Consider the following 22218-nt stretch of genomic DNA (forward strand, 5'->3'; position numbering starts at 1 on the left):
CGCTGAGAAGGTACCTCCCAACTCATCGGCGCCGTCGGTAAACTTTTGTCTCCTCTTTTCTTCGCTCACTCTCACCCTCTCCCCCTTCACCCTCACGCCCGCGCCGCGTTATCTTCATTCGCTTGATCCAACTTCCGGCTTCAGGCCTCCTTTTCTCTCCAACCCAAAAAAAAAAGAAAATACCCCTGTTTCGACCGACCAGGTACGTTCGTTTGTTGTCGCCGTGGCGCCAGCGCCCTTCTATCGCAGCCCCAGTCTTGTCCCGCGGTCGCCTCTCTGTTATTGCTCTGCTATTACCTAGTGTCGCCTCATGGTCTTCTGTTGGTCTTGTTTCTGACGCTAATTTGCTCTCTTCCTCTTGACCAGGTCTTTTTCATTCACGACATGTCGCAATACTACAACCAGCCCGGGCCCCAGTACCCCCCTCAGGCGTGAGTGACCTCCGATTACCGTCGCGATAGCCTCCTTCTCGCTTCAATCCCTAAGATATTTCCACCGATCGGCTATCTTGATATGTGATGGTGGATTACGGGCGAGCCATTCGTCGCCGACGACAAGTCGCGAGTTGCTGGCTTGTTGAGGACAGCGCTAACATCAATCTCTACCGTAGCTACCCTCCTCCCCAGCAACCCGGCTACGGTCCTCCCCCTGGCCAGTACTATCCTCAGGTAGGATTAACCATACCAGGCAAACTGAAGACGGCTCCTCGCTAATCCAGGTCCAACATGGCCAGCCACAATATACTCAACCCCAGTATGCTCCCCAGCAGGGGCCGCCGCCCGAGCAGCAAAAGTCCAAGAGCGGAGGTCAGGGCTGTCTCGGTGCCTGGTAAGTTTCAAACATGCCAAACATTTCCCCATTTGCTCGCCGCTAACACGAGATTCGTTTTCTAGCTTGGCAACCCTTTGCTGTTGTTTCGTTTGCGAGGAGGGCTGTGAATGCTGTGCCGAATGCATCGAGTGCTGCGAGATGTGCTAAATCCCGCTTCTCGATATCTCGATAAATCTGATGACCCTCTTTTTGTTCATGGCGTTTGAGTTTCAAGAATCGCCGCTAGGATTTTGGGGCCGACCCATATGCGCTCTTCGGCCTGCACCATTTCAGATACGTTAAGCTTCCTGCAACAACTTGGGAGCTAGAGTTATTTTTGAATTGATTGCTCTTCCACTCGAAATGTTCTATCGATAGTTAATTCGTAATGCAATTTTCGTGCTGTCACTTATCACCTGTACAAGCCACAGGGCTGTATACCTCAGGAGCAACTCGTATCCGAAGCATACCGTCTCGATCAAAAAAACAGGCCATATCACATAATTCTTCTCGGAAACTGAGTGCTGAGTTTCTTGGCGCTCACCTATGCTTGAATGTCACGACTCAAATTGTCGGTTTTTACGTGTAGGGTAAAATGGACTCTACTCTTAGTGATCGACGGGGCCACTGACCCTCCACTAATCGATCGGGCCTTTTTTTCTTTTCCTGTTTTTCCCTAGAATAATTCGAAACACGCGAAATCCTCGGCGTTACGCTGCAGCTCAGAGGCGGGTGTGATTTGGTAAATCATCCCACTGCGCTCGTATCTAAGCGCCGTGTTCTCTGCGGCCCCTCAGACAACAGCTGCCCACGGCGCTATATCGCTCCAGTATATGACTGGAGCCGCCGGCCATGTTTTAATGTAGTACTCGTCGCTTTCTGAATGAACGCTCTCACCGTCTGAAATACCCTCACTATTCGAGCCACATAGCTCTCAGGCAATGGCAAAAGCCACAGTGGGGGACCCTCGAGAGTCCGCCGGACTCTGCCTCCTTGCGTTGGATGGCGGTGGAGTGAGGGGTCTGTCGAGTCTATATATTTTGAGAGACCTGATGGCTCAGCTGAATGCCGGACGCTCCGAGGACTATCGTCTCAATCCGTGTGATGTATTTGACTTGATCGGGGGGACTAGCACGGCGGGTCTGTATACCCATGCAGTGGAGATTGAAAGCAACCCAACACTGATGCTTTATGGTAATTAGTCTCATCGCTATAATGCTAGGGCGGCTGGAGATGGATATTGATGAGTGCATCAATGCCTATACCGAGTTAATGACATCTGTTTTCAGGGAAAAAGCCAGCAGTCTCCCGATTGACTGGTCGGGGAATATCAAAGCGCAATACGATAGCAAAGGGCTCCGGTGCGCGATTGAAAATGTCATATCTCGTACTGGCACATCCCCTGTAGCACTCATGGATGATGGTTTCCCTCGTCGGTGTCGAGCTTTTGTTTGTGCAACTGCGAAGGAAACCCTTCAAACAACACGTCTGCGGAGCTATACGGTGTCGAACGAGGAAACAATTCCAGCCACAATCTGTGAAGCAGCCCTGGCAACAGCTGCTGCAACACGATTCTTTGAGCCTGTGATGATTGGAAACCACCAATTCGTGGACGGCGCATTCGGTGCAAATAATCCCATTGAAGAGGTCGAAGAAGAGGCAACAGACATTTGGTGCCCAAGGTCACGCGAATTGAAGCCATTGGTCAAATGTATAGTTTCGATCGGGACCGGAAATCCTGGTCAGAAGGCTCTGGACGACAACATCCTTCGATTCCTGACGAAAACCCTAGTTCGCATGGCGACCAAGCCAGAAGGTACTGAGAGGCGGTTTATTGCACGATGGCAGAACGAGTTCAATGAGAAAAGATACTTTCGCTTCAATGTTGACCAAGGCTTGCAAGATGTTCGCATGACCGATTACTCGAAACGAAACATCATCGAGACTACGACGCATGATTACCTTCACCATGCGACGCAAAAATCTCGTATTAGGGATTGTATTGTGAATCTAGTAGAGAAAGGAGGTATGTGCCTTATTGTTTTGCTATGAAGTATCACCCAGGAATGACCGGGGATGAGCAGGAAAAACCGATCTTGATTTTGAACGACCCTTCGGGTAAGTCATACCTTGATCAACCAAATCAAAAGTTTTCACCCAACTCAAAGAATGGAGATCAGAATCACAAAGCTCTTACTCTTCACGATCTGGTGTTACGGAGAACTCAATTGAATACCCATTTTCTGGCGACAAGATCACCGTGCTGGATTGTACCTTTTGAGCGGAACGCACGATTTGTCGATCGAGAGGCACTGACTGAGATCAAACTCAAGCTACTCACTTCCGATCACTCGGAAAGAACTGCCTTGTTTGGGCTTGGAGGCTCCGGTAAAACCCAAATAGCAATTGAGTTGGCTTACGAGACGAGGGAGAGATGGCCAGACCGTTCCGTTTTTTGGATACCTGCCTTGAATCATGAGAGCATTCAGCAAGCATACCAGAAGATTGGCCATGAACTTGGCCTTGAACAGAATGAAAACGAGAAAGAGGATATCAAAACCCAAGTTCAAAAATATCTCAGTCATGCGCATACCAAGCCCTGGCTTCTAATCTTCGACCATGTCGACGACATCGACCTATGGGTGGAATCAAACACCACACGGAACGACGGGCTGATGAAATTTCTGCCCAAGCACCACAAAGGAGTGATCCTTTTTACGACACGGAGTAAACGAGTTGCTCATAAACTCGCATCAACCGGAATCATTGAGCTTCCCGAAATGGATGAACGCAGAGCCACCTCGGTCCTACGAAACTCGCTAGTCGACAAAAGCTTGCTCAACAATCGAGAGCACACGAAGGTCCTGCTAGAACGTCTCGCGTTTCTTCCACTTGCTATCACACAGGCCGCTTCATTCTTGAACGAAAATCAAATGGACATCGCAAGCTACATACGTCTTCTAGATGGGCAAGAGCAAGACGCCATCGACCTACTGGGCGAGGATTTTGAGGACGAAGGGCGAGGAAAAAGCATCCGCAATGCAATTGCGAAAAAGTGGCTCACATCATTCTCCCAACTGGCAGCGCAAAATTCATTTGCTTCCGAGTGCCTCTCCATAATGGCTTGCCTAAACCCGCGAGATATCCCAGTATCGATTCTTCCACGCCGCACTGAGCTCGAACTAGAAAAGGCGATTGGGATTTTGAGCTCCTACTCTTTTGTCCGAGCGCAGGAATCTGGAAAATATCTTGATTTGCACCCCTTAGTGCACTTGGCCACGAGGAACTTCCTCAGGTCTAATGGTTCGTGGAGGGATTGGCAAAGAAGGGCAATAGTAACCCTTGGACAACGATTTCCTGCTGCCTATAATGGTGGGGAATCAGTCAGGAACCTCTGGCGTTCCGCAATGGCTCATGGAATCTATATCGTCGATGAAATTGCCGCTGAAACTAGATGTTTCTGGACCGCCCAACTTTTGTATTCCTTGGCCTGCTGTACCATGCTTGAGGCTCGATACAAAGATGCCGAGAAACACTGCCTCAAAGCTATTGAATTGAAGAAGGAGGTCTTCGGAAGCAAAATAGGGGCAACTCTACCAGAAATGTCACTACTCGCAACGATCTACCACCTCGATGGTCAGATCCAAAAAGCTTTGGTAATTGCTGAAGAATCTCTGAAGTCCCACAAAGAGCTTTTTGGTGGAAACGACAGGCGGACTGTCACTTCCAGGACTAAGATATCCCTGGTTTACAAGGATTCATTCAAGTACGAAGAGGCGGAGAAGCTTGCGAGGGAATCCCTAAGGTTTCATCTTCGGAACTACGATTTGACCCATTACGATACAATTGTCTGTCTGGACATCCTGACCAGTCTATACATTGACCGGGGTCAGTTCCAAAATGCAGCTGAATTGAGCCAAGTCACCTACCAGATCACGCAGAGAATTTGTGGACGAGATCATCCTTTAACTATACCGAGTGCGTCGAGATTGGCCGTAGCATACCACCGCCAATGGCGTCTCGACGAGGCTAACGCTATAGTATCTGAAATACTTCCCATGTCTCAGATGATCCTCGGGGACTGTCATCCAACAACGCTCTCCATTATACTCTCTCTGGCATTGATAGCAAGAGACCGAAATGAAGATTCAGAGGCCTTGGGCTTGATGACAGAGATGGTCCGTATGGGACGCGGTTACAATGGGACATATCCGATTACCTTGGACGCGTCTGCTCTTCTATCTGAATGGCAAAATGAGTATGTTTGACTATATTTCCAGTTTCCTCCCTTCGTATTCAAATCCGGAAATAGTGGCTTCTTTTGTGACATGCACGCATTTTCTTAGCTATTAGTTTTCTACTGGGCTAACCAATATTCAGCCACTTTTACATTAGATTTTTGCGCTATCATACGAACTTTTGTCGGAACAAATTGTTTCTAGAGCGCAGAAAGATATATCCGAAGGTGAAAGTGTTTGGGGGTCTTTACAAAGCTCGACGGCCACCGCGTGATTCTCTCATTGACGAGATTAAGGCTGCTATGGCTCGACTGCCTTTAAATTGGCAGTCATCGGGGGATGCAGGAACTTTCGTTGATATATCAGAATAGCGGGCAAGACGATGAGCTCATGGACGAGATGCGAACTCGGGTGCAAATATACGATACGTGGAGACATGGAATAAATCAAGGTCTTGACCTGGGGCTACATTGTTGAAAAATTGCGTTTCTGGGATGCAGAGGGCCCAAAGCATTGGAAAGGTTTCCACTTTTCTATGGTTGATTATCTGTTTTGAAGAGGGTTCGGCGCCAGTTCAATTTCCTAACCCCCATGTTCTTTCATTTGACTGTACTTCTTCTATTTGGCTGCTTGCTGACAAGGGGAATTTTCAAGATATTTCAGTTGCTCGGTGTTAAGGGGGGCATTAAGGAGCTGCGTAGGGCGCCTTTCGCTTATCGCCGCCTAATCTCCGAGGGTGCTGGCCATATGTGCCGTGCCTCAATTGCGGACTAGAATAGCAACCACGACACCTCAACCCAGCAACGAAAACATCAAACGAATTCCCCCCTCAAGGACACCAGATATCATCATGAAAGAGGCATTCGTTAGCAAGAACCTTGGTGTGTCGATCAAGGACACCGACATTCCTATTCCTAAAGCGGGCCAGGTGCTTATTTGCGTTGTCGTGTCCGGAACCAACCCCAAGGACTGGAAGATGCCCCCGCATTGGCCTGTCGATGGAACACCTTTTAATCAAGGGGATGATATTGCCGGGTACATCGAAGCAGTCGGAGATGATGTCGCTGGATTTCGCAAAGGAGACAAGGTAGCCGCATTTCATCAAGTGATGACGCCTCATGGAAGCTGGGCCGAATATGCGATCGCGCCTGCCTACTCAACCTTCCATGTTCCTTCAAAGACAAGCTTCGAGGGTCAGTATATCCCAGCATTCTTCCTTGGTCAAAATCGTTGTCTGATAGCCTCGGTAGAAGCGGCCACCATTCCGCTTGCCGCTATGACGGCTGCAATCGGTCTGTATCAGCGGTTGAAACTGCCTTTGCCATGGAACCCGACACACGAGCCCCTGCCTCTTGTGGTATATGGTGGAGCGACTGCAGTTGGAGCTTTCGCGATCAAGTTTGCTCAACTTTCCAACATCCACCCGTTGATCGTGGTCGCAGGCCGAGGCGGTTCTTTCGTGGAGACGATCATCGACCCTGCGAAAGGTGACAGAATCATCGACTATCGTGAGGGTGATGAAGCCATCCGTTCAAGTCTCAAGGCTGCTGCAGGCGGTCGCTCGATTTACTTCGCCTTTGATGCAGTTTCGGAAAAAGGAAGTTTCCAGAATATCGGCGAAAGCATGACTGCGCCAGGTCAAATCGCCGCTATGCTCCCCAATGGAGAATATCAGCCTCAAGGGATCTCCATCACCCAAGTTATAGTTGGGTTCCTTCATCAACCTCCCGCCCCGGGAAAGGCAATCGAGGATCGCGAGTTTGCTGCTGCTTTCTATCAACTCATTGGCCGCGGCCTGGCACAAGGGTGGTTCTCTGGACACCCGTACGAAGTGCGGCGAGGTGGGTTAGCTGGAATCGAGGAAGCATTGCAAGATCTCAAAGGTGGCAAAGCGTCCGCTGTCAAATACGTAGTGCGTCTTAGTGAGACTGAGGGAGTCTCACGGTGACTTTGCATTTTGTTGTCACCTGGGCACTTAAGGTTGCCAGATGCGGCGATGATGACTACAAAGATTCCTATGCCTGTTGAGTTGAGCATCCTAGGTTGATTGTGACACTATACACTCGAGGGTCAAGTGTGTGGGCTTCTTTTTGTTGGGTGTCGAGAATATATATCAGATAAAGTACATGAACCAGTCAGTAAGAGTTTTGTAAACATGCACCTAGTGTTGTTTCTTTTCACCGCTTTGAATTTACCCTCAACTCGCCCTCATACACTGCTTAGTGTGACCCTTCTTTGCCGACACCATGCAACGTCAAATCCACAGCAACCCCCGAAAGTGGAGGCTCTGCAGCTGCAGAGATGCGGAGAAGCCCGTCCAGTTTACCCGTCAATCACATCCCTCGCCCCGCAGGACCTGCCTGCCACCTTCTTGCATGGCGCCAGCGAAAATCATCGTCAGGAACAATAGACACCAATGATTTAAATTGTCGTAGGTCGTGCTGCAGCTTCAGCGACGTCCCTCGATCTTGGCCTTTTACCAACCTCCGACATAGGACAGCAAAACGAGGAGCCGACGTTGAAACAGGGATCCGAACTAGCGCCCTGCACCAATTCACCCGATGTTTCCCCTGACTTTGAGGGGTTTGGCGAAGGCCCGGTGCACTCCTCACGGAAATTTTCCCGATCCGGACCATTCAATATCGGCAAGTTCCAAAGAGCAGCGAAGCTATGCCTTCAAATTGGAAGTGATCATCTCGGCTCTTCTTCAACCCCTCTTAGCTCACGATGCGAGACAAGAGGGGTGGTCTTGGTATCATGGGGGAGTGCTATCCGACGGAATGACATTGCTCGTGGCTGGGATTCGGCGTGCATAAATAGTTGTTGCGACCTCCTCGTGTCAATCTGTCTACGATCCATTGAGGATAGGATCAGCGATTTGCATCTGCTGGTCTCGGTCGATTGGAATCATGCTGCATCGGTATCTTCTTTTGCCGCTGTTGGCTTCCTGCAGTGCGGCCGTTACTATTTCAGTCGCGAAGTCGGGAGGAAATGCCACCACCAACCTGCAATATGGAGCCATGGAAGAGGTATGATCCGTTTGAGATATGATCTATGTTGTACTAGCTAAAATCTACTAGGAAATCAACCATTGCGGCGAGGGTGGTCTGTACGCAGAGCTGATCCGCAATAGGGCATTCCAGGGAAGCACAAAGTATCCGTCATCCCTGGATGCCTGGACTGCCGTGGGTGGATCATCTCTATCACTGCAGAATCTCACTGATCCACTTTCCTCCGCTCTCCCCACCTCAGTGAGAGTTAAGGGCAGTGGGACTGCTGGACTCACCAATGCCGGATTCTGGGGAATCGATGTGCGACCGCAGAAGTACACTGGGTCTTTCTATGCCAAAGGCGATTACTCGGGCTCCTTCACGGCGGCTCTCACCTCATCCAATGGAAAGACATTGGCTAGCACCAAGGTGAAATCGAAGAGTGTATCTGGTAAATGGGTGCAGCATGAGTTCACCCTGACTGCAAAGTCCACGGCCTCTAATACCAACAACACCTTTTCGCTGTCATTCGATGCTTCGGTGAGTTTGTTCCATTTAATAATTGAAGAGAATTATTTAACAGAAAGCAGAAAGCGAAAAATGGCTATCTTGACTTCAACCTGATCAGTCTGTTCCCCCCGACTTGGAATGATCGTCCTAATGGCATGCGACGAGACCTGATGCAGGCTTTGAAGGACCTCAACCCTGTGAGCTTTTCGATTATTCCCATCAACTTTTATTCTGAAGCTAATCTTAAATGAAAAGAAATTTCTGCGTTTCCCTGGCGGAAACAATCTAGAGGGAGACACAATTGAAGGCAGATGGAAGTGGAACGAGACCATCGGACCTCTTAAGGATCGTCCTGGCCGCGCTACAACCTGGAGCTATGAGGAGACTGGTGGTTTCGGTCTGATCGAGTATATGGAGTGGTGTGACGATCTTGGCATGGAGCCCAGTATGTGCCTTCTCATATCGAGCCATTTTCATATCCTAACGAGCAAAACTAGTCCTCGCTGTATGGGCTGGATTGGCCCTCAATGGCGACGTTGTCCCAGAGGCTGAGCTGGATGTCTACGTCCAGGATGCCCTTGATGAGCTGGAGTTCCTGACTGGCTCTGTTGATACCGAACTCGGTGCGCTTCGTGCGAAGTACGGACACCCTGAGCCGTGGAAGATCCGATACGTCGAGGTTGGAAATGAAGACAACCTCAACAATGGATTGGAGTCGTACAAGTCATACCGCTTTGCTGCATTCTACGATGCTATTACCGAGAAGTACCCCGATATTCAGGTTCTGGCCTCAACTATCGACATGACTCTCGAGGGCAAGGCCGGTGGTGACTACCATCTGTACGACATCCCAGACAATTTCATCACCAAGTTCGACATGTTCGACAGCTACAGCCCCGACCACCCTATTCTGCTCGGTACGATTGTTTTAGAGTGTGGAATACTTTGTAGTTGCTAATGACCATGACAGGCGAAATTGCTGCCACCGAATTTAACAACGGCGAAGGCATTGACTGGAGTGACACCAACTTCTCTCTGTACCCATGGTGGATTGCGTCGGTTGCTGAGGCTGTCTTCCTTTTGGGCGCTGAGCGGAACGCAGACAAGATCATCGGAACTACCTATGTGAGTACAAATTGTCATTGTTTTAATTTACAAGGACATTGAGAGCTGACCAAGCGCAGGCGCCGTTCTTGATGAACCTGGACAGCTACCAGTGGTCCCCAACTATGATCTCCTTCAACGCCAACCCAGATGACACTGCCAAATCCACCAGCTTCCACGTCTACAGCGTAAGTCGACCCCACGTAGATGACTTGATACGAATACTTTTCTGACACATTCAGCTTTTCAATGAAAACCATATGACCAACACCCTTCCGGCAACTTCCGAGGATGCCTTTGGCCCGCTGTATTATGCAACCGGCCTGAACAGCGAGACCAACTCCCGCATCTTCAAGGCGGCTGTGTACAACAGCACCGAAGATGTGCCTGTGTCGTTGACCTTTTCGGGTGTGGGCCGGGGCACCAAAGCTGACTTGACCATTCTCACCGCACCTGATGCCTTGTCAATGAACGAGGTGGGTGGACAAAACATTGTGAAGACTCAGACTACGACAATCAAGGCTGGCAAGAAGGGAGAGTTCAGCTTCAAGCTGCCCAACCTTAGCGTGGCTGTCCTCACAACGAATTAGATAGGAAGCGTGGATTCTAACAACGTGAGATTTCGAATGTTTGAGACAAACTAGGCGAACTCGACTACCTACATTCATTTCCCAGAATAGAGGGGCTGACGGCATCAATGTTCAATCATAAGTGACCAAGAAAGTATACTAGATTTGCATCTATCCTTAGTGGTCCCATGTGTCCAATGATGTAGCTTTATGCTCATGTTGAATGAGAGATTTTGGGCTGTGCATTTACCTGCTCAGGTCACCATGCTGAGCTTACATTGCAGATCTGCAGGCAGTCTCCAAATTTGGATAGCCTTGTCGACAGCGACAGCCTCCACAGCCTTGCACGATTAAAAGGCTGAGTCTACTAGCGCATGATAGGATTGTCGCAAGGCTGGACCTGAATAAAACCTTTATTTTATCTGGAGTGTGTACTAGAGGTATCTCTGCCGTCTCCGACATTGAACCATGGCCCCTTGCACCTCCATGACGGGGCCGCTAACGATCGTGTCGCTCTATAATCTAAGCCAGTCTAGTACCACCTGCCAATTCGAGACTCCTACTCAATCCAGCAATCAGGTCAGTCTAGTGAAGAATCGGATCTGCACACCGACTTCCCCGACTCCACCTCACTCTACAGGAGCAGCCCCACACTCCTTCGGCTCGCACCCCAACCTACCGGGACGCACTGGTCAACGGGGCTTGTATAAACGGGTCTTGTCTCACCACAAAAGAGCCGCGTCAAAAGTTCGGGGAAATGGGCCGTCCTCCAAGGTTCAAGCAACTAATCCCCACCGGCACGTTCCAGCCCCTTTCCACGAGTGAATAGCGCTGCGACTGTAGCAATGAAACCGAAAGAGGCAGACGCCCCGAACGATAGGCGGATTCCGCGATAGTAGACCAGTCGCACGGCCATCTGCACGTCCGGAGGTAGACTATGGATTGCCGAGACGGAGTGACGGATCTCGTCAATCAACTAAAAGAAAGGGCTGTGGTCAGCACATTCACACATAACATCAACCTGCCATCTCAAATCTTCTCGGAAGGAATTGTACTTTCCATTTGTCTGGTAACCCACTCAAGGCCTCTACGAGGCCTGAGCTCAATGTGTTCTGAATGATAGCAGAAGTAATCGCCACTCCCCAAACTGTCCCGAGGGAGCGGATGAGGTAGACGGTCGAGGCGGAGACGGCGTGGTCTGGTTTCCATTAGTCTCCACGGATGATGATCATTTCGAAACGAGGCAACCCAACATACCGGAATGGTCGAACGCAGCTAGGAAAGTGAACAAAATACCCGGGTACACTATTCCTTGTCCCAGGTTGGCGGGAATAATATACGCAAAGTACTTCCACTGCGAGTCGTCGAAGCGGAGCAATGCCACTAGGAGGTTCCCCACAAACATCAGGCCAGCACCGGTGCGCACTAGGTAGGCTAGCTTGCCCCAGCGTGACATCACAACACCGGAAATGAGGCCACCGAGAGGGGTTGCAAGGGAGGGAATAACGAGTCGAGCGCCCGCTTTGGTGGGACTATCGAGCAGGATGACTTGGAAAAGCAGAGGAATGGTAAAGAGGAACTGCAAGAAGAGTCAGTAGTGTATCGGGTAATATGGGGCGAAAGAACCCATACCGCATATGCAGCCATTCCCACGCAGACATTGGCAATTTGAGTGGACACTGGCAGCAATCCACGCAGCATCTTCAAGGGAATAAGCGGCACAGCTTTGGTCCTTGCCTCGACAGCAACAAAAGCACCCAGGAAAGCCACACTAGCAACCAGGGACAGGATCACCCAGAGGTTCGTCCAAGACAGCTCATTTCCACCCAGACTCAGACCTACAAGTTGCGCGGACAGTGCCAACACAAGCAAGCAAGCGCCTGAGAGATCGATCTGGTGCCAGATCCCTTGTTTCGTTTGATCCGCCGATTCAGTAGTTTCCTTGGCAGGAAACTGGAGAACAAAGTACCCCAGGACCAGAACCATCATTGAGACAGGTACTTGAACGAGAAAGCACCAGCGCCATCCGATCGAATCGACGATGGCACCACCAAATGACGCACCGCAAATTGCACCAAAGCCATACGAACCGTTCTGCACAGCCTGGTACATACCGCGCCGGCGGAAGGGAATGAGATCTGAGTTGACAATGGTCGCTATGAAGGTGTTATAAGCTGCTCAGCTTTCCTATACAAGTCAGCGGGCCGGAACAACTCACCCATCGTCATCAACCCTCCACCCCCAATACCCGTCAACGCGCGCATGATGTTTAAAAAAACTACATCTCTCGCGACAGCGCAGCCAAGACATCCGGTTAGAAAGGTGATCGTCGCGGTGAAGAAACAAGCTCTCCGGCCTAGAATGTCTGAGAAGCGACCGTACAAAGGTTGAAACGCGGTGCTGGTGATCAGGTACGACGTCGTCAACCAGGACGCCGTATTGGCGGCGTTGAAGTCTGAACTAATCACAGCATACGTCGACGCGGTGATGGTCCCGTCAAATCCGGAGAGGAAAACGTTCGACATGATCGCTATCGCACAAGATCAGCCTTTTTCGTTTCGATGGCGGGGTGGTCTATACGAACCGAATTGAATCCATAGGAAACCTGGACCCGGCCGCCAAGTCGCACTTGGATCAGATCCCAGCAGTGGCTGCTCTTCATTTGGAGACATTTCGGCATCTCGCTGAGATTCAATCCTCGTCGCTGGTGCTATCGACGCAGGGCTCTGTTCGCTGAGCTGGGCAACCATGGCGGGGTGGTTTCTATTATCGAATCTGACAAAAGTTCTGGAAACCCTGAAGATTCCGATCTTCATAAATGGAAAATACCCGACGAACCGAAAGCTGCCAGAACGTCAACTCGCTTCGAGCGGGCCGAAATAATTTCCGATGGCAGCACACTATCGTGCAGTACCAATTCAAAGAAAGAGCGGGCACTCGATTGGGCAGGCCGGACGCACATCGCCAAGCACGACATCCGCGGAACTTCTCGCATGCTCAGCACACTTTGCATGATCGCCAATGAATGCCCCGAGGGTATCGCAGAATCATAGAATTTTTGAATACGAAAGCGGATTTGATGAGCAAAGCGGAGTTATGGAAGGATGGCACCAGAGGGACGGAAAATGACGTCGGGGCAGCCAGACTCTTTGTCTATATAAACCCCGTTGTACACCCGACGCCGGCATTTTTGCTACCACTACATTGACACTGATATTGTCATTTTACGACTCTGACTCCGACGATCGAGAGTTTCCCAGTGCAGAGTACCCATCTAAGGTTAATGTACCCTATCTTAGAACGATATGGCCGGCATCATGGAAACTGATCGCTGGTCTAGAACCCCTCACCATCATGAAGGTCCTTGAAAGCGTCGCCTACGCGGCCGCCCTGGTTCCTCTTGCGGCTGCCGATTGGCAATTCAAGTCTCGTACAGACCTGGCCCCGCCTCGTCTGAACATTACTATCCCCGCAGCGAGCGATACCGACAAGGGATATCTTTTCGTCGCCCCGTTCCCGGGACAATGGGCTGAGCCTCAGTTCCACGGTCCCCGACAGGAGGCCCCGTATATCTTCCGCGATGACGGCGAACTCGTCTGGTCCGGATACACCTACTATTCTATCTGGACGGCCAACTTCCAAGCTGCGCGCTGGAAGGGCCAGGATGTGCTATTCAGCTTCGAGGGAGATCATAACCCGGCCTACGGTCACGGTCATGGCCATGCGACAATCCTGAACCAGAACTATGAGACGATTCGGGAGCTGCGAGCTGGCAATCACAAGCTCATGGATAAGCACGAGTTCCATGTCATCGACGAAAAGACTGCCCTCCTCCAGGTTTACCAGCCTATCCCCACGGATCTGAGCCGCTGGGGTGGCAGTTCGGAGCAGCAGTGGATCGTGGATGCCATATTCCAAGGTACGTGCATCTGCCCCGGCAAGTAGCACAACACGTATGCTGATGTTAGTCAGAGCTGGATATCGAGACCGGCGAGCTGCTTTTCGAGTGGTCCAGCCTTGAGCATGTCACTCCTGATGGTTAGTTGCCAGCGCCAATGTTTGTTTCGCGGTCTATCCACTGATGATGAGCAGAGGGGGTTCTCCCTCTCAACCCCGGCCAGGCCGGATCGGGCTACAACTCTTCCGACGCGTGGGATTATTTCCATATCAATTCCGTCGACAAGGATGCCAATGGCGACTATCTGATTTCGGCCCGCGACGCTTGTGCGGTGCACAAGATAAACGGCACCACTGGCGAGATCATCTGGCGTCTGGGCGGTCTTCACTCGGACTTTGATCTCGGTTCCAACGTCGCATTCTGTTTCCAGCACCACGCGCGCTACGTCTCCAAGGACGGAGATGAAGAGATCATCTCGCTCTTCGATAACTCTGCCCACGGAACCGAGAACCACCGCGGACATGAAGTGCACACGCACCCCTTCTCCCAGGGTAAGGTCATCTCCGTCAACACGGCCACCTGGACAGCCGAGATCGTTCAGGCGTTCCAGCCGCCCGATGGGCTTCTCGCCAAGTCTCAGGGAAGCACCCAACTCCTACCCAACGGCAATGCACTGGTTAACTGGGGATCTGAGGGCGCCGTGACCGAGTTCCGCTCGGATGGAACTCCCATTTTCCATGCCTACATGGACTCGGGATCTCTGGGCGAGGGTGTTGAGAACTACCGCGCCTTCAAGTACAACTGGACTGGTATCCCCACCGAAGAACCCGCTATCGTGGCTGAGAAGACCCCCTCTGGTACCGCAGTATATGTGTCGTGGAATGGCGACACCGAGACAGCCGTCTGGCGTTTCTATGCAGTGACCGACCGGTTCGGGTCACGGTCGTTCCTGGGTGAAGCCGCGCGCGATGGCTTTGAAACCGCGTTCTTTGTGACTGGCCACTCGTACGCGCATATCGCAGCCGAGGCTGTCTCTGCGCGGGGCAAAATTCTCCGCGCCACTCAAACGGCTGGCCTGCAGGAGCAGGTCATCCCGGGTCACCAGGCGGTTGTGGCTGATTTTTCGGACCGTTCATCGTGGAGACAGATCATCCTGCGGGCCTAAAGATCGGTCAGGCGAGGGGAGGGATGTTGCTGGGGGAGAGTGTGGTGTAGCAGATGTAGGCAGTAGATAGATCCGGTAGGACAATTCATGAATGAGAAAGCCACATGGCCCGATCGATCGGACTGAATGCAGCGCGTAAGCCCGAGTAGGCCAGTGAGCATCAAATCGGGCCAGTCGACACAAGGATAATGGAGCTCGTTTAAGGTCGGAGGAACCCAAAACAGGTACTGCAGGGTGGGGTCAGAGCGGGTCCGCGGGGGAAATACGTGAATACGGGGCCAATCAGCACGTGTTTTTCCAAGTTAGGCATGTTGTGTAGAATGGTAAGGTTTGCCGTTCCATCTGAGCTCTTTGGCGGATGACATGCTGCCGCTCGTTTTGGCCGCGCTGTCACGGGTTGCCTGAGGATCCATCCGGGTCGTGTTCTCCGGCTCCAATTGTTGGTTCCGGCTTTGAAGCTGGCTCCGAACAAAAAGGTACTGGTACTTGGGACCCGCAGTGTCAAAGCATGTGTGCCAATGTAAAACTACTCGTCTCGGGACAGGTACAGCTCTCCACGAGGGTCGCGCTGACTTTCTTCGGATGGCACTGTTTCCGAGCTCCGTCCCTACTGAAAGTAAACGGCATGGCTTGGCCTCGCGTCATCACGGGCTCATATCTTTCTTTTAACCTACTCGCTCACATCATCTCACGTCGCCGCTCCTCACTTTCTTACGACCACACCCTCCAACGGGCATGCGATAATCATGGCAGACCCTCAGCCTCCAACTCTTTTCGGAGGCGGTGCGGCCGCTGCACGAGCCGTGAATCAGCGACTCGATGAGTGCATATCGGACGAAGATTCACGGGACCGCGAGATCTCGGAGGACGCCGTGACGCCCGCCGCTGAGGAGGAAATTCGACACAAAGAAATCACCGAGCTTGCCCGGACCTTTTCCCACATCTCGAATCAGGACAGTACCGCCACGGGCAATGGCCTCAGTGACGCGATCAACACTTTCCTCGACCCTACGAGTGATCCCACGTTAGACCCGAATTCAGATCAATTTAGTTCCTACAAATGGGTTCGCAATATGCTGCAGATGACCTGTGACTCAGATCGATACCCGCGTCGTACAGCAGGTGTCTCGTTCCGCAATCTCAATGTCTTTGGATATGGGTCTGGTGCGGACTATCAAATGAACTTTGCCAATGCCTGGTTGAAAATGTTCAATTGGGGAAAGAGCCAGCTTGGGTTGGGCAAGAAGGTTCGCATTGATATCCTGCGGGACTTTGAAGGTATGATCAGTACAGGCGAAATGCTGGTTGTATTGGGGCGCCCAGGCAGGTGAGTTTGGCTTTGCTGTAGTGTTTAAGTCTACAGAGAAGTGGTGAAGTGACTGACAGCGACCAGTGGATGTACCACGTTGCTGAAAACAATTGCCGGTGAAACCCATGGTCTCTATTTGGATGACGGGGCCGATGTGCAATATCAAGGTATCTCGTGGGAAGAGATGCATTCCCGATTCCGGGGCGAGGTAATCTATCAAGCCGAAACGGAAATCCACTTCCCCCAGCTGAGCGCCGGTGATACGCTTCTTTTTGCCGCGCATGCGCGCACACCGACGAATCGGCCACCGAGTGTAACCCGTGACCAGTATGCAATGCATAAGCGTGATGTGGTGATGGCCATGCTGGGACTGTCACACACGATGAACACCAAAGTTGGCAACGAGTATATCCGTGGCGTTTCGGGTGGCGAGCGCAAACGAGTCAGTATCGCCGAGACCACGCTATGCGGCAGTCCTCTTCAATGCTGGGATAACAGCACACGTGGCTTGGATAGCTCGACGGCGTTGGAATTCGTGAAGAATATTCGTCTCTCGACCCAATATAGTGGAGCCACGGCCGTTGTCGCCATCTACCAAGCCAGTCAATCGATCTACGACATTTTCGACAAAGCTGTTGTCCTCTACGAGGGTCGTCAAATTTACTTCGGCAATGCAAAGACTGCTCGTCGCTTCTTCATCGATATGGGCTTTGAATGCCCTGATCGACAAACTGATGCCGATTTCCTGACATCCCTTACCAGTCCTTCCGAACGCCTCGTTCGCCCCGGCTTCGAAAATGTTGTACCGCGCACCCCTGACGAATTCGCTAAGCGGTGGAAGGAGAGTGATGAACGGAAGCATCTGCTGCAAGAGATTCAAGCCCATAACGATCAGCACCCATTGGGCGGAGACCAGCTGGATGCCTTCAATCGATCACGTGCAGCCGAAAAATCCAAGGCAAACAAGGCATCATCCCCATACACGATCTCCTACCCAATGCAGGCTCGGCTCTGTCTTTGGCGGGGCTTCCTGCGCTTGAAGGGAGATATGAGTATGACAATAGCATCCGTGATCGGTAACAGTGTCATGGGTGTTATCATCTCGACTGTTTTCCTCAACTTGCCTGACGATACCGGTAGCTTCTTTCAGCGCGGAGCTCTCCTTTTCTTCGCCATTCTACTCAATGCATTTGCCTCCTCCCTGGAGATTCTCACCCTTTGGCAACAACGACCGATTGTGGAGAAGCATTACAAGTATGCACTCTATCATCCGTCTGCAGAAGCGATTGGGTCCTATATCGTCGAACTTCCGTCAAAGGTATTGGTCGCGATTACGTTCAACATAATTATCTACTTTGTGCCGCATCTTCGCCGAACTCCAGGGCATTTCTTCGTCTTCTTTTTGTTCTCATTTTCCACAACATTGGTCATGTCCAACATCTTCCGTTCTATTGGAGCCATCTCCCGCTCTATGGCTCAGGCCATGGTACCGGCTTCGATTTTCATGATGATTCTGGTCATTTACACTGGATTCACAATCCCTGTCAGAGACATGCACCCTTGGTTCCGGTGGCTGAACTATTTGAATCCAATCGCGGTAAGTTCGACATGATCTATTTTTGCTCGGTCGTCAGACTTATTGTTTCCAGTACGCTTTCGAGGCTCTCATGATCAACGAGTTCAGTAATCGTCATTTTAATTGCTCTGAATACATACCTCGTGGCCCATTATACCTTAATGCGCCACTGAGCTCTAGGATCTGTACGCAAAAGGGCGCCGTGGCAGGCGACGACTTCATCGATGGCGACGCCTACATCAACACGACATTCAACTACTACGCAGAGCATTTGTGGCGGAACTTTGGTATCCTCGTTGGCTTCTTTGTTGGGTTCTTGATCATTTACGTCGCATCGAGCGAATTCATTCGGGCCATGCCATCTAAGGGTGAAGTTTTGGTCTTCCCCCGAGGCAAAATCCCTGCGTTTGCTAAGAAGGCTCGCAAGGATGACTCTGAAAGCGCAACCGCTTCTGAGAAACACGAAATAGTCGACAAGGGTCAGGATGAAGCAGCTGCTATTGTGAAACAAACGGCGATCTTTCATTGGGAGGAAGTTTGCTACGATATCAAAATCAAGAATGAGAACCGTCGTATCCTCGATCGCGTGGATGGATGGGTCAAGCCCGGCACTTTAACAGCCCTGATGGGTGTCACCGGTGCGGGTAAGACTTCTTTACTTGACGTCTTGGCCGATCGAGTCACTATGGGAGTCATCACCGGCGACATGCTTGTGGATGGCCGCCCACGGGATGGATCGTTTCAGCGCAAAACCGGCTACGTACAGCAGCAAGACTTGCATCTGGAAACCAGCACTGTTCGCGAGGCTCTAGTCTTCAGTGCCGTTCTTCGGCAACCGAGCGGCACCCCGTACAAGGAAAAAATCGCATATGTGGAAGAAGTCATCAAGATGCTTGGAATGGAAGAGTACGCCGAAGCTATCGTGGGTGTCCTCGGCGAGGGCCTCAATGTGGAACAACGCAAACGCCTGACCATTGGCGTGGAAATTGCTGCGAAACCGGACCTGCTTCTCTTCTTCGACGAGCCTACCTCTGGCCTTGATAGCCAAACGGCTTGGTCCATATGCAGTCTGATGCGCAAGCTTGCCGACCACGGTCAGGCGGTTCTGTGCACCATTCATCAGCCCTCGGCCATGCTCATGTCCCAATTTGATCGACTCCTATTTCTAGCGAAGGGCGGGCGTACTGTTTACTTTGGGGAATTAGGCCCGCGCATGCGAACCTTGATTGATTATTTCGAGAACAAAGGCTCGATTCAATGTCCTAAGAATGCCAACCCGGCTGAATGGATGCTCGAGGTTATTGGTGCTGCGCCAGGCTCGCATGCCGATCGCGACTGGGCGGAAGTTTGGCTGGACAGCCCTGAACGAGCTCAAGTGAAGAAGGAGCTGGCTGCCATGAAAGCCGAGTTGCGAGAGAGGCCCGTTCCTCCTCCAACGGCTGGATACGGAGAGTTTGCGACTCCAATCTGGTACCAGTTCCTCATCTGTATCCGACGAATGTTCCAGCAGTACTATCGCAGTCCAGGGTATCTGTACTCGAAGACGGCTATGTGTGTGTTTCCGGTGAGTAGAAATCAACCCCCCTGCGGGTCTCTCCATCATTTCAATATCACTGACAAAAAGAAAAACTCAATTAGCCCATCTTCATTGGTTTTACATTCTGGCGTATGCCCAACAGTCAACAGGGCCTGCAAAATCAGATGTTTGCCATATTCATGCTCTTGGTGATTTTCCCGAACTTGGTCCAGCAGATGATGCCCAGTTTCTGCACGCAGCGTGCGCTGTACGAGGTGCGCGAGCGCCCGTCCAAAGCGTACTCGTGGAAGGCATTCATGCTGGCAAGTATTTTTGTCGAGCTGCCGTGGAACATCGTCATGGCGCTGCCCGTGTACTTCTCGTGGTACTATCCGATCGGACTGTACCGCAACGCTCCGGCGGGCGCGGAGGTGGAGCGAGGCGGCACGATGTTCTTGCTGATCTTGATCTTCCTGATGTTCACCTCGACCTTTAGCTCCATGATCATCGCCGGCATCGAGCAGCCGGAAACGGGCAGTAACATTGCGCAGCTGATGTTCTCGCTGTGCCTAGTGTTTAATGGGTAAGTGATTTGCCCTCTAGTTCTCCAATGGATTGTTTTTCTACTTTTTTGAGTGGCTGAACTTCGGAACTATGTGCTGACTCATCCAGTGTTTTGGCGAGCCCGGCGCAGCTGGGCAAGTTTTGGATCTTCATGTACCGAGTCTCGCCCTTCACGTATCTCGTCTCCGCCGTCTTGTCGACGGGCCTGTCCGGGAGCACGGCCGTGTGCTCGGATATCGAACTGTTGAAACTTGATCCTCCCAGTGGCCAGAGCTGCGGAAGCTATCTGAACCAGTATGCAGAGGCCTACGGAGCCCATCTGCAGAACCCGACTGCCACCGAAGGCTGCGAGATCTGCTCCATTCAGACCACTGATCAATTCTTGGAGGCATTGAGCATCTATTTCGACGATCACTGGCGCAACGTTGGCCTGCTGTTTGTGTATATCGTGGTCAACATCTTTGGGGCCCTTCTCCTCTACTGGCTGATCCGGGTCCCCAAAAAATGGTCCCGCAAAGTGAAGGAGCAGTGAATAAATTTGGTGGAGGCGAACTAGGCCCATAGACAGTTTACACCTGATCCATCCGGAGGCGCTTGTATGAGATAGGAAAAAGAATAAAGCTGGGACAGCCCCGCTGAATAATGACGAATCTTGATCGAATCTGGCAGCTCGCAGGGTTCGCAAGCCTTTCTCCGTCTGCGACTCCTGCCCCGAGTCCGCCTCCGTCGCCATGCTTAGGCCATGCTTAGATTAGTTACGCGGGGCAGTGAGCTCCAGCTGGATTGGCTAGTAGCTAAATTCGTCGGAGGCGGTGGCCACGATCCCGAAACCGAGCAGCTCGTGGGGGCCAATTCCCCATTTTTGCATCGACAGCTGGCCATCAGCGATCCCTCGGCATAACGGCCTGTCGGGCGTGCCGCGTGCCCCATTTCCCTGCACTATCGCCTCGACACCATTTCAGAGTCTCCTGGAAGAGGATTTGAAGGTGGGGAGGATGTGTAAGAAGACAACCAGTGACCTCAAGGGAACCAGCCAGCTGGGCACGCCAACTCGCTTCTACGCTTCTCGCCATGCTAGGCGTACGATTGGCTTCATGATCCTTAAAAGTGTGGGACCGGACCGGATCCGCAGTCGACCTCAGGCCAGACCCGAGGTGGAGGGGTCAATCATGGGTTGATCACCACGGGGATTGCAGACCCGGCGTCCGCCAGGCGACTATTCCCCATAAAGCGCCCGGGCAAGCGTGTGCCCTAAACTCGCATCGTCTGCTTCATTGAGCAGAAGGGGCTAATCCGAGTTGGGCAGGTATGTAATCGGAGAGGTCGGAAACAACCAAGTAGACACTAGGGCAGGGCATGGCTCGAGATCGACAAACAAGTGGCCGTGGGTCGCGAGTTTGGGGTCCAAAGACCAACCGGTTTAGCCCTGAGATCTCCCCGTTTCCCACTGCTTTCCGCTTCAGGATTTGTGTTTTCGCTATTTTTGTTGTCTCCTTCGGGGGTGTCACTACTTCGGTATTTTCCTTTTTCTTTATTAAGGCTCTTTCTGGGCTCGGGGACGCGCTCCAGTCCATGGTGATCTCCATCACAGCCTCCTCCACTCGCGACTGGACTTGCATCGACACCGTCCCTTGACCCAGCGTCTTTTGTACTGCGACGGCACTGCTGGCCTGCGTCTGGAGGTGGATATCCCTGCCACTCACCTGGCGCGGGCTGTATTTTCCTTCGACCCACGCTCTTGAGGCTCATTTTCCGCCCCACAGATCCACTGCACCTTATGGACCGTTGATGCTTTGGCACTCATTCACACTGATGCAACGCACTGGACCCGCTGTCATGGTTCACGACGGACCTTGCTCGCACGCATCTCGCCCTCGGATTCCTTATATATACCCACCCCCGCTCCTTCACCTCCCCTGATTCTTACGTCTTAACATTTCCACCTCCCCCGGTCTATGTGTGAATATTC

At 51.7% G+C, this 22218-nt stretch overlaps 7 protein-coding genes across 7 annotated transcripts; 6 read left to right on the forward strand and 1 right to left on the reverse strand.

Annotated features, from left to right (window-relative positions):
* Window positions 1-518: 518 nt before the first annotated feature.
* Window positions 519-978, forward strand: N7532_009876 (uncharacterized protein; the record flags this gene model as incomplete). Its single annotated transcript, XM_056622367.1, has 3 exons — window positions 519-668; window positions 719-828; window positions 894-978. 3 exons carry the CDS (start codon window positions 519-521, stop codon window positions 976-978), a joined length of 345 nt encoding a protein of 114 aa, XP_056469783.1.
* Window positions 979-2025: 1047 nt separating this feature from the next.
* On the forward strand, window positions 2026-5078 carry N7532_009877 (Acyl transferase/acyl hydrolase/lysophospholipase; the record flags this gene model as incomplete). The annotated part of the gene is made up of 2 exons (XM_056622368.1): window positions 2026-2836; window positions 2875-5078. 2 exons carry the CDS (start codon window positions 2026-2028, stop codon window positions 5076-5078), a joined length of 3015 nt encoding a protein of 1004 aa, XP_056469784.1.
* Window positions 5079-5898: 820 nt separating this feature from the next.
* N7532_009878 (zinc-binding alcohol dehydrogenase family protein) lies at window positions 5899-6996 on the forward strand (the record flags this gene model as incomplete). Its single annotated transcript, XM_056622369.1, has 1 exon — window positions 5899-6996. The coding sequence occupies one exon, from the start codon at window positions 5899-5901 to the stop codon at window positions 6994-6996; it is 1098 nt and encodes a 365-aa protein (XP_056469785.1).
* Window positions 6997-7957: 961 nt separating this feature from the next.
* N7532_009879 (alpha-L-arabinofuranosidase A) lies at window positions 7958-10242 on the forward strand (the record flags this gene model as incomplete). The annotated part of the gene is made up of 8 exons (XM_056622370.1): window positions 7958-8077; window positions 8129-8578; window positions 8629-8745; window positions 8804-8993; window positions 9046-9465; window positions 9519-9673; window positions 9733-9840; window positions 9895-10242. The coding sequence occupies 8 exons, from the start codon at window positions 7958-7960 to the stop codon at window positions 10240-10242; spliced, it is 1908 nt and encodes a 635-aa protein (XP_056469786.1).
* Window positions 10243-11005: 763 nt separating this feature from the next.
* Window positions 11006-12971, reverse strand: N7532_009880 (MDR family MFS transporter; the record flags this gene model as incomplete). Its single annotated transcript, XM_056622371.1, has 6 exons — window positions 11006-11197; window positions 11277-11419; window positions 11479-11800; window positions 11854-12377; window positions 12440-12751; window positions 12806-12971. 6 exons carry the CDS (start codon window positions 12969-12971, stop codon window positions 11006-11008), a joined length of 1659 nt encoding a protein of 552 aa, XP_056469787.1.
* Window positions 12972-13575: 604 nt separating this feature from the next.
* On the forward strand, window positions 13576-15284 carry N7532_009881 (arylsulfotransferase family protein; the record flags this gene model as incomplete). The annotated part of the gene is made up of 3 exons (XM_056622372.1): window positions 13576-14140; window positions 14194-14259; window positions 14314-15284. 3 exons carry the CDS (start codon window positions 13576-13578, stop codon window positions 15282-15284), a joined length of 1602 nt encoding a protein of 533 aa, XP_056469788.1.
* Window positions 15285-16030: 746 nt separating this feature from the next.
* Window positions 16031-20781, forward strand: N7532_009882 (pleiotropic drug resistance family ABC transporter; the record flags this gene model as incomplete). The annotated part of the gene is made up of 5 exons (XM_056622373.1): window positions 16031-16611; window positions 16678-18190; window positions 18243-19733; window positions 19808-20268; window positions 20358-20781. The coding sequence occupies 5 exons, from the start codon at window positions 16031-16033 to the stop codon at window positions 20779-20781; spliced, it is 4470 nt and encodes a 1489-aa protein (XP_056469789.1).
* Between the last annotated feature and the right edge of the window lie 1437 nt (window positions 20782-22218).

The sequence above is a fragment of the Penicillium argentinense genome (genome assembly GCF_028826775.1).
Source record: "Penicillium argentinense strain IBT 30761 chromosome Unknown utg000010l_segment0_segment0, whole genome shotgun sequence".
In the NCBI taxonomy this organism is placed as follows: domain Eukaryota; kingdom Fungi; phylum Ascomycota; class Eurotiomycetes; order Eurotiales; family Aspergillaceae; genus Penicillium; species Penicillium argentinense.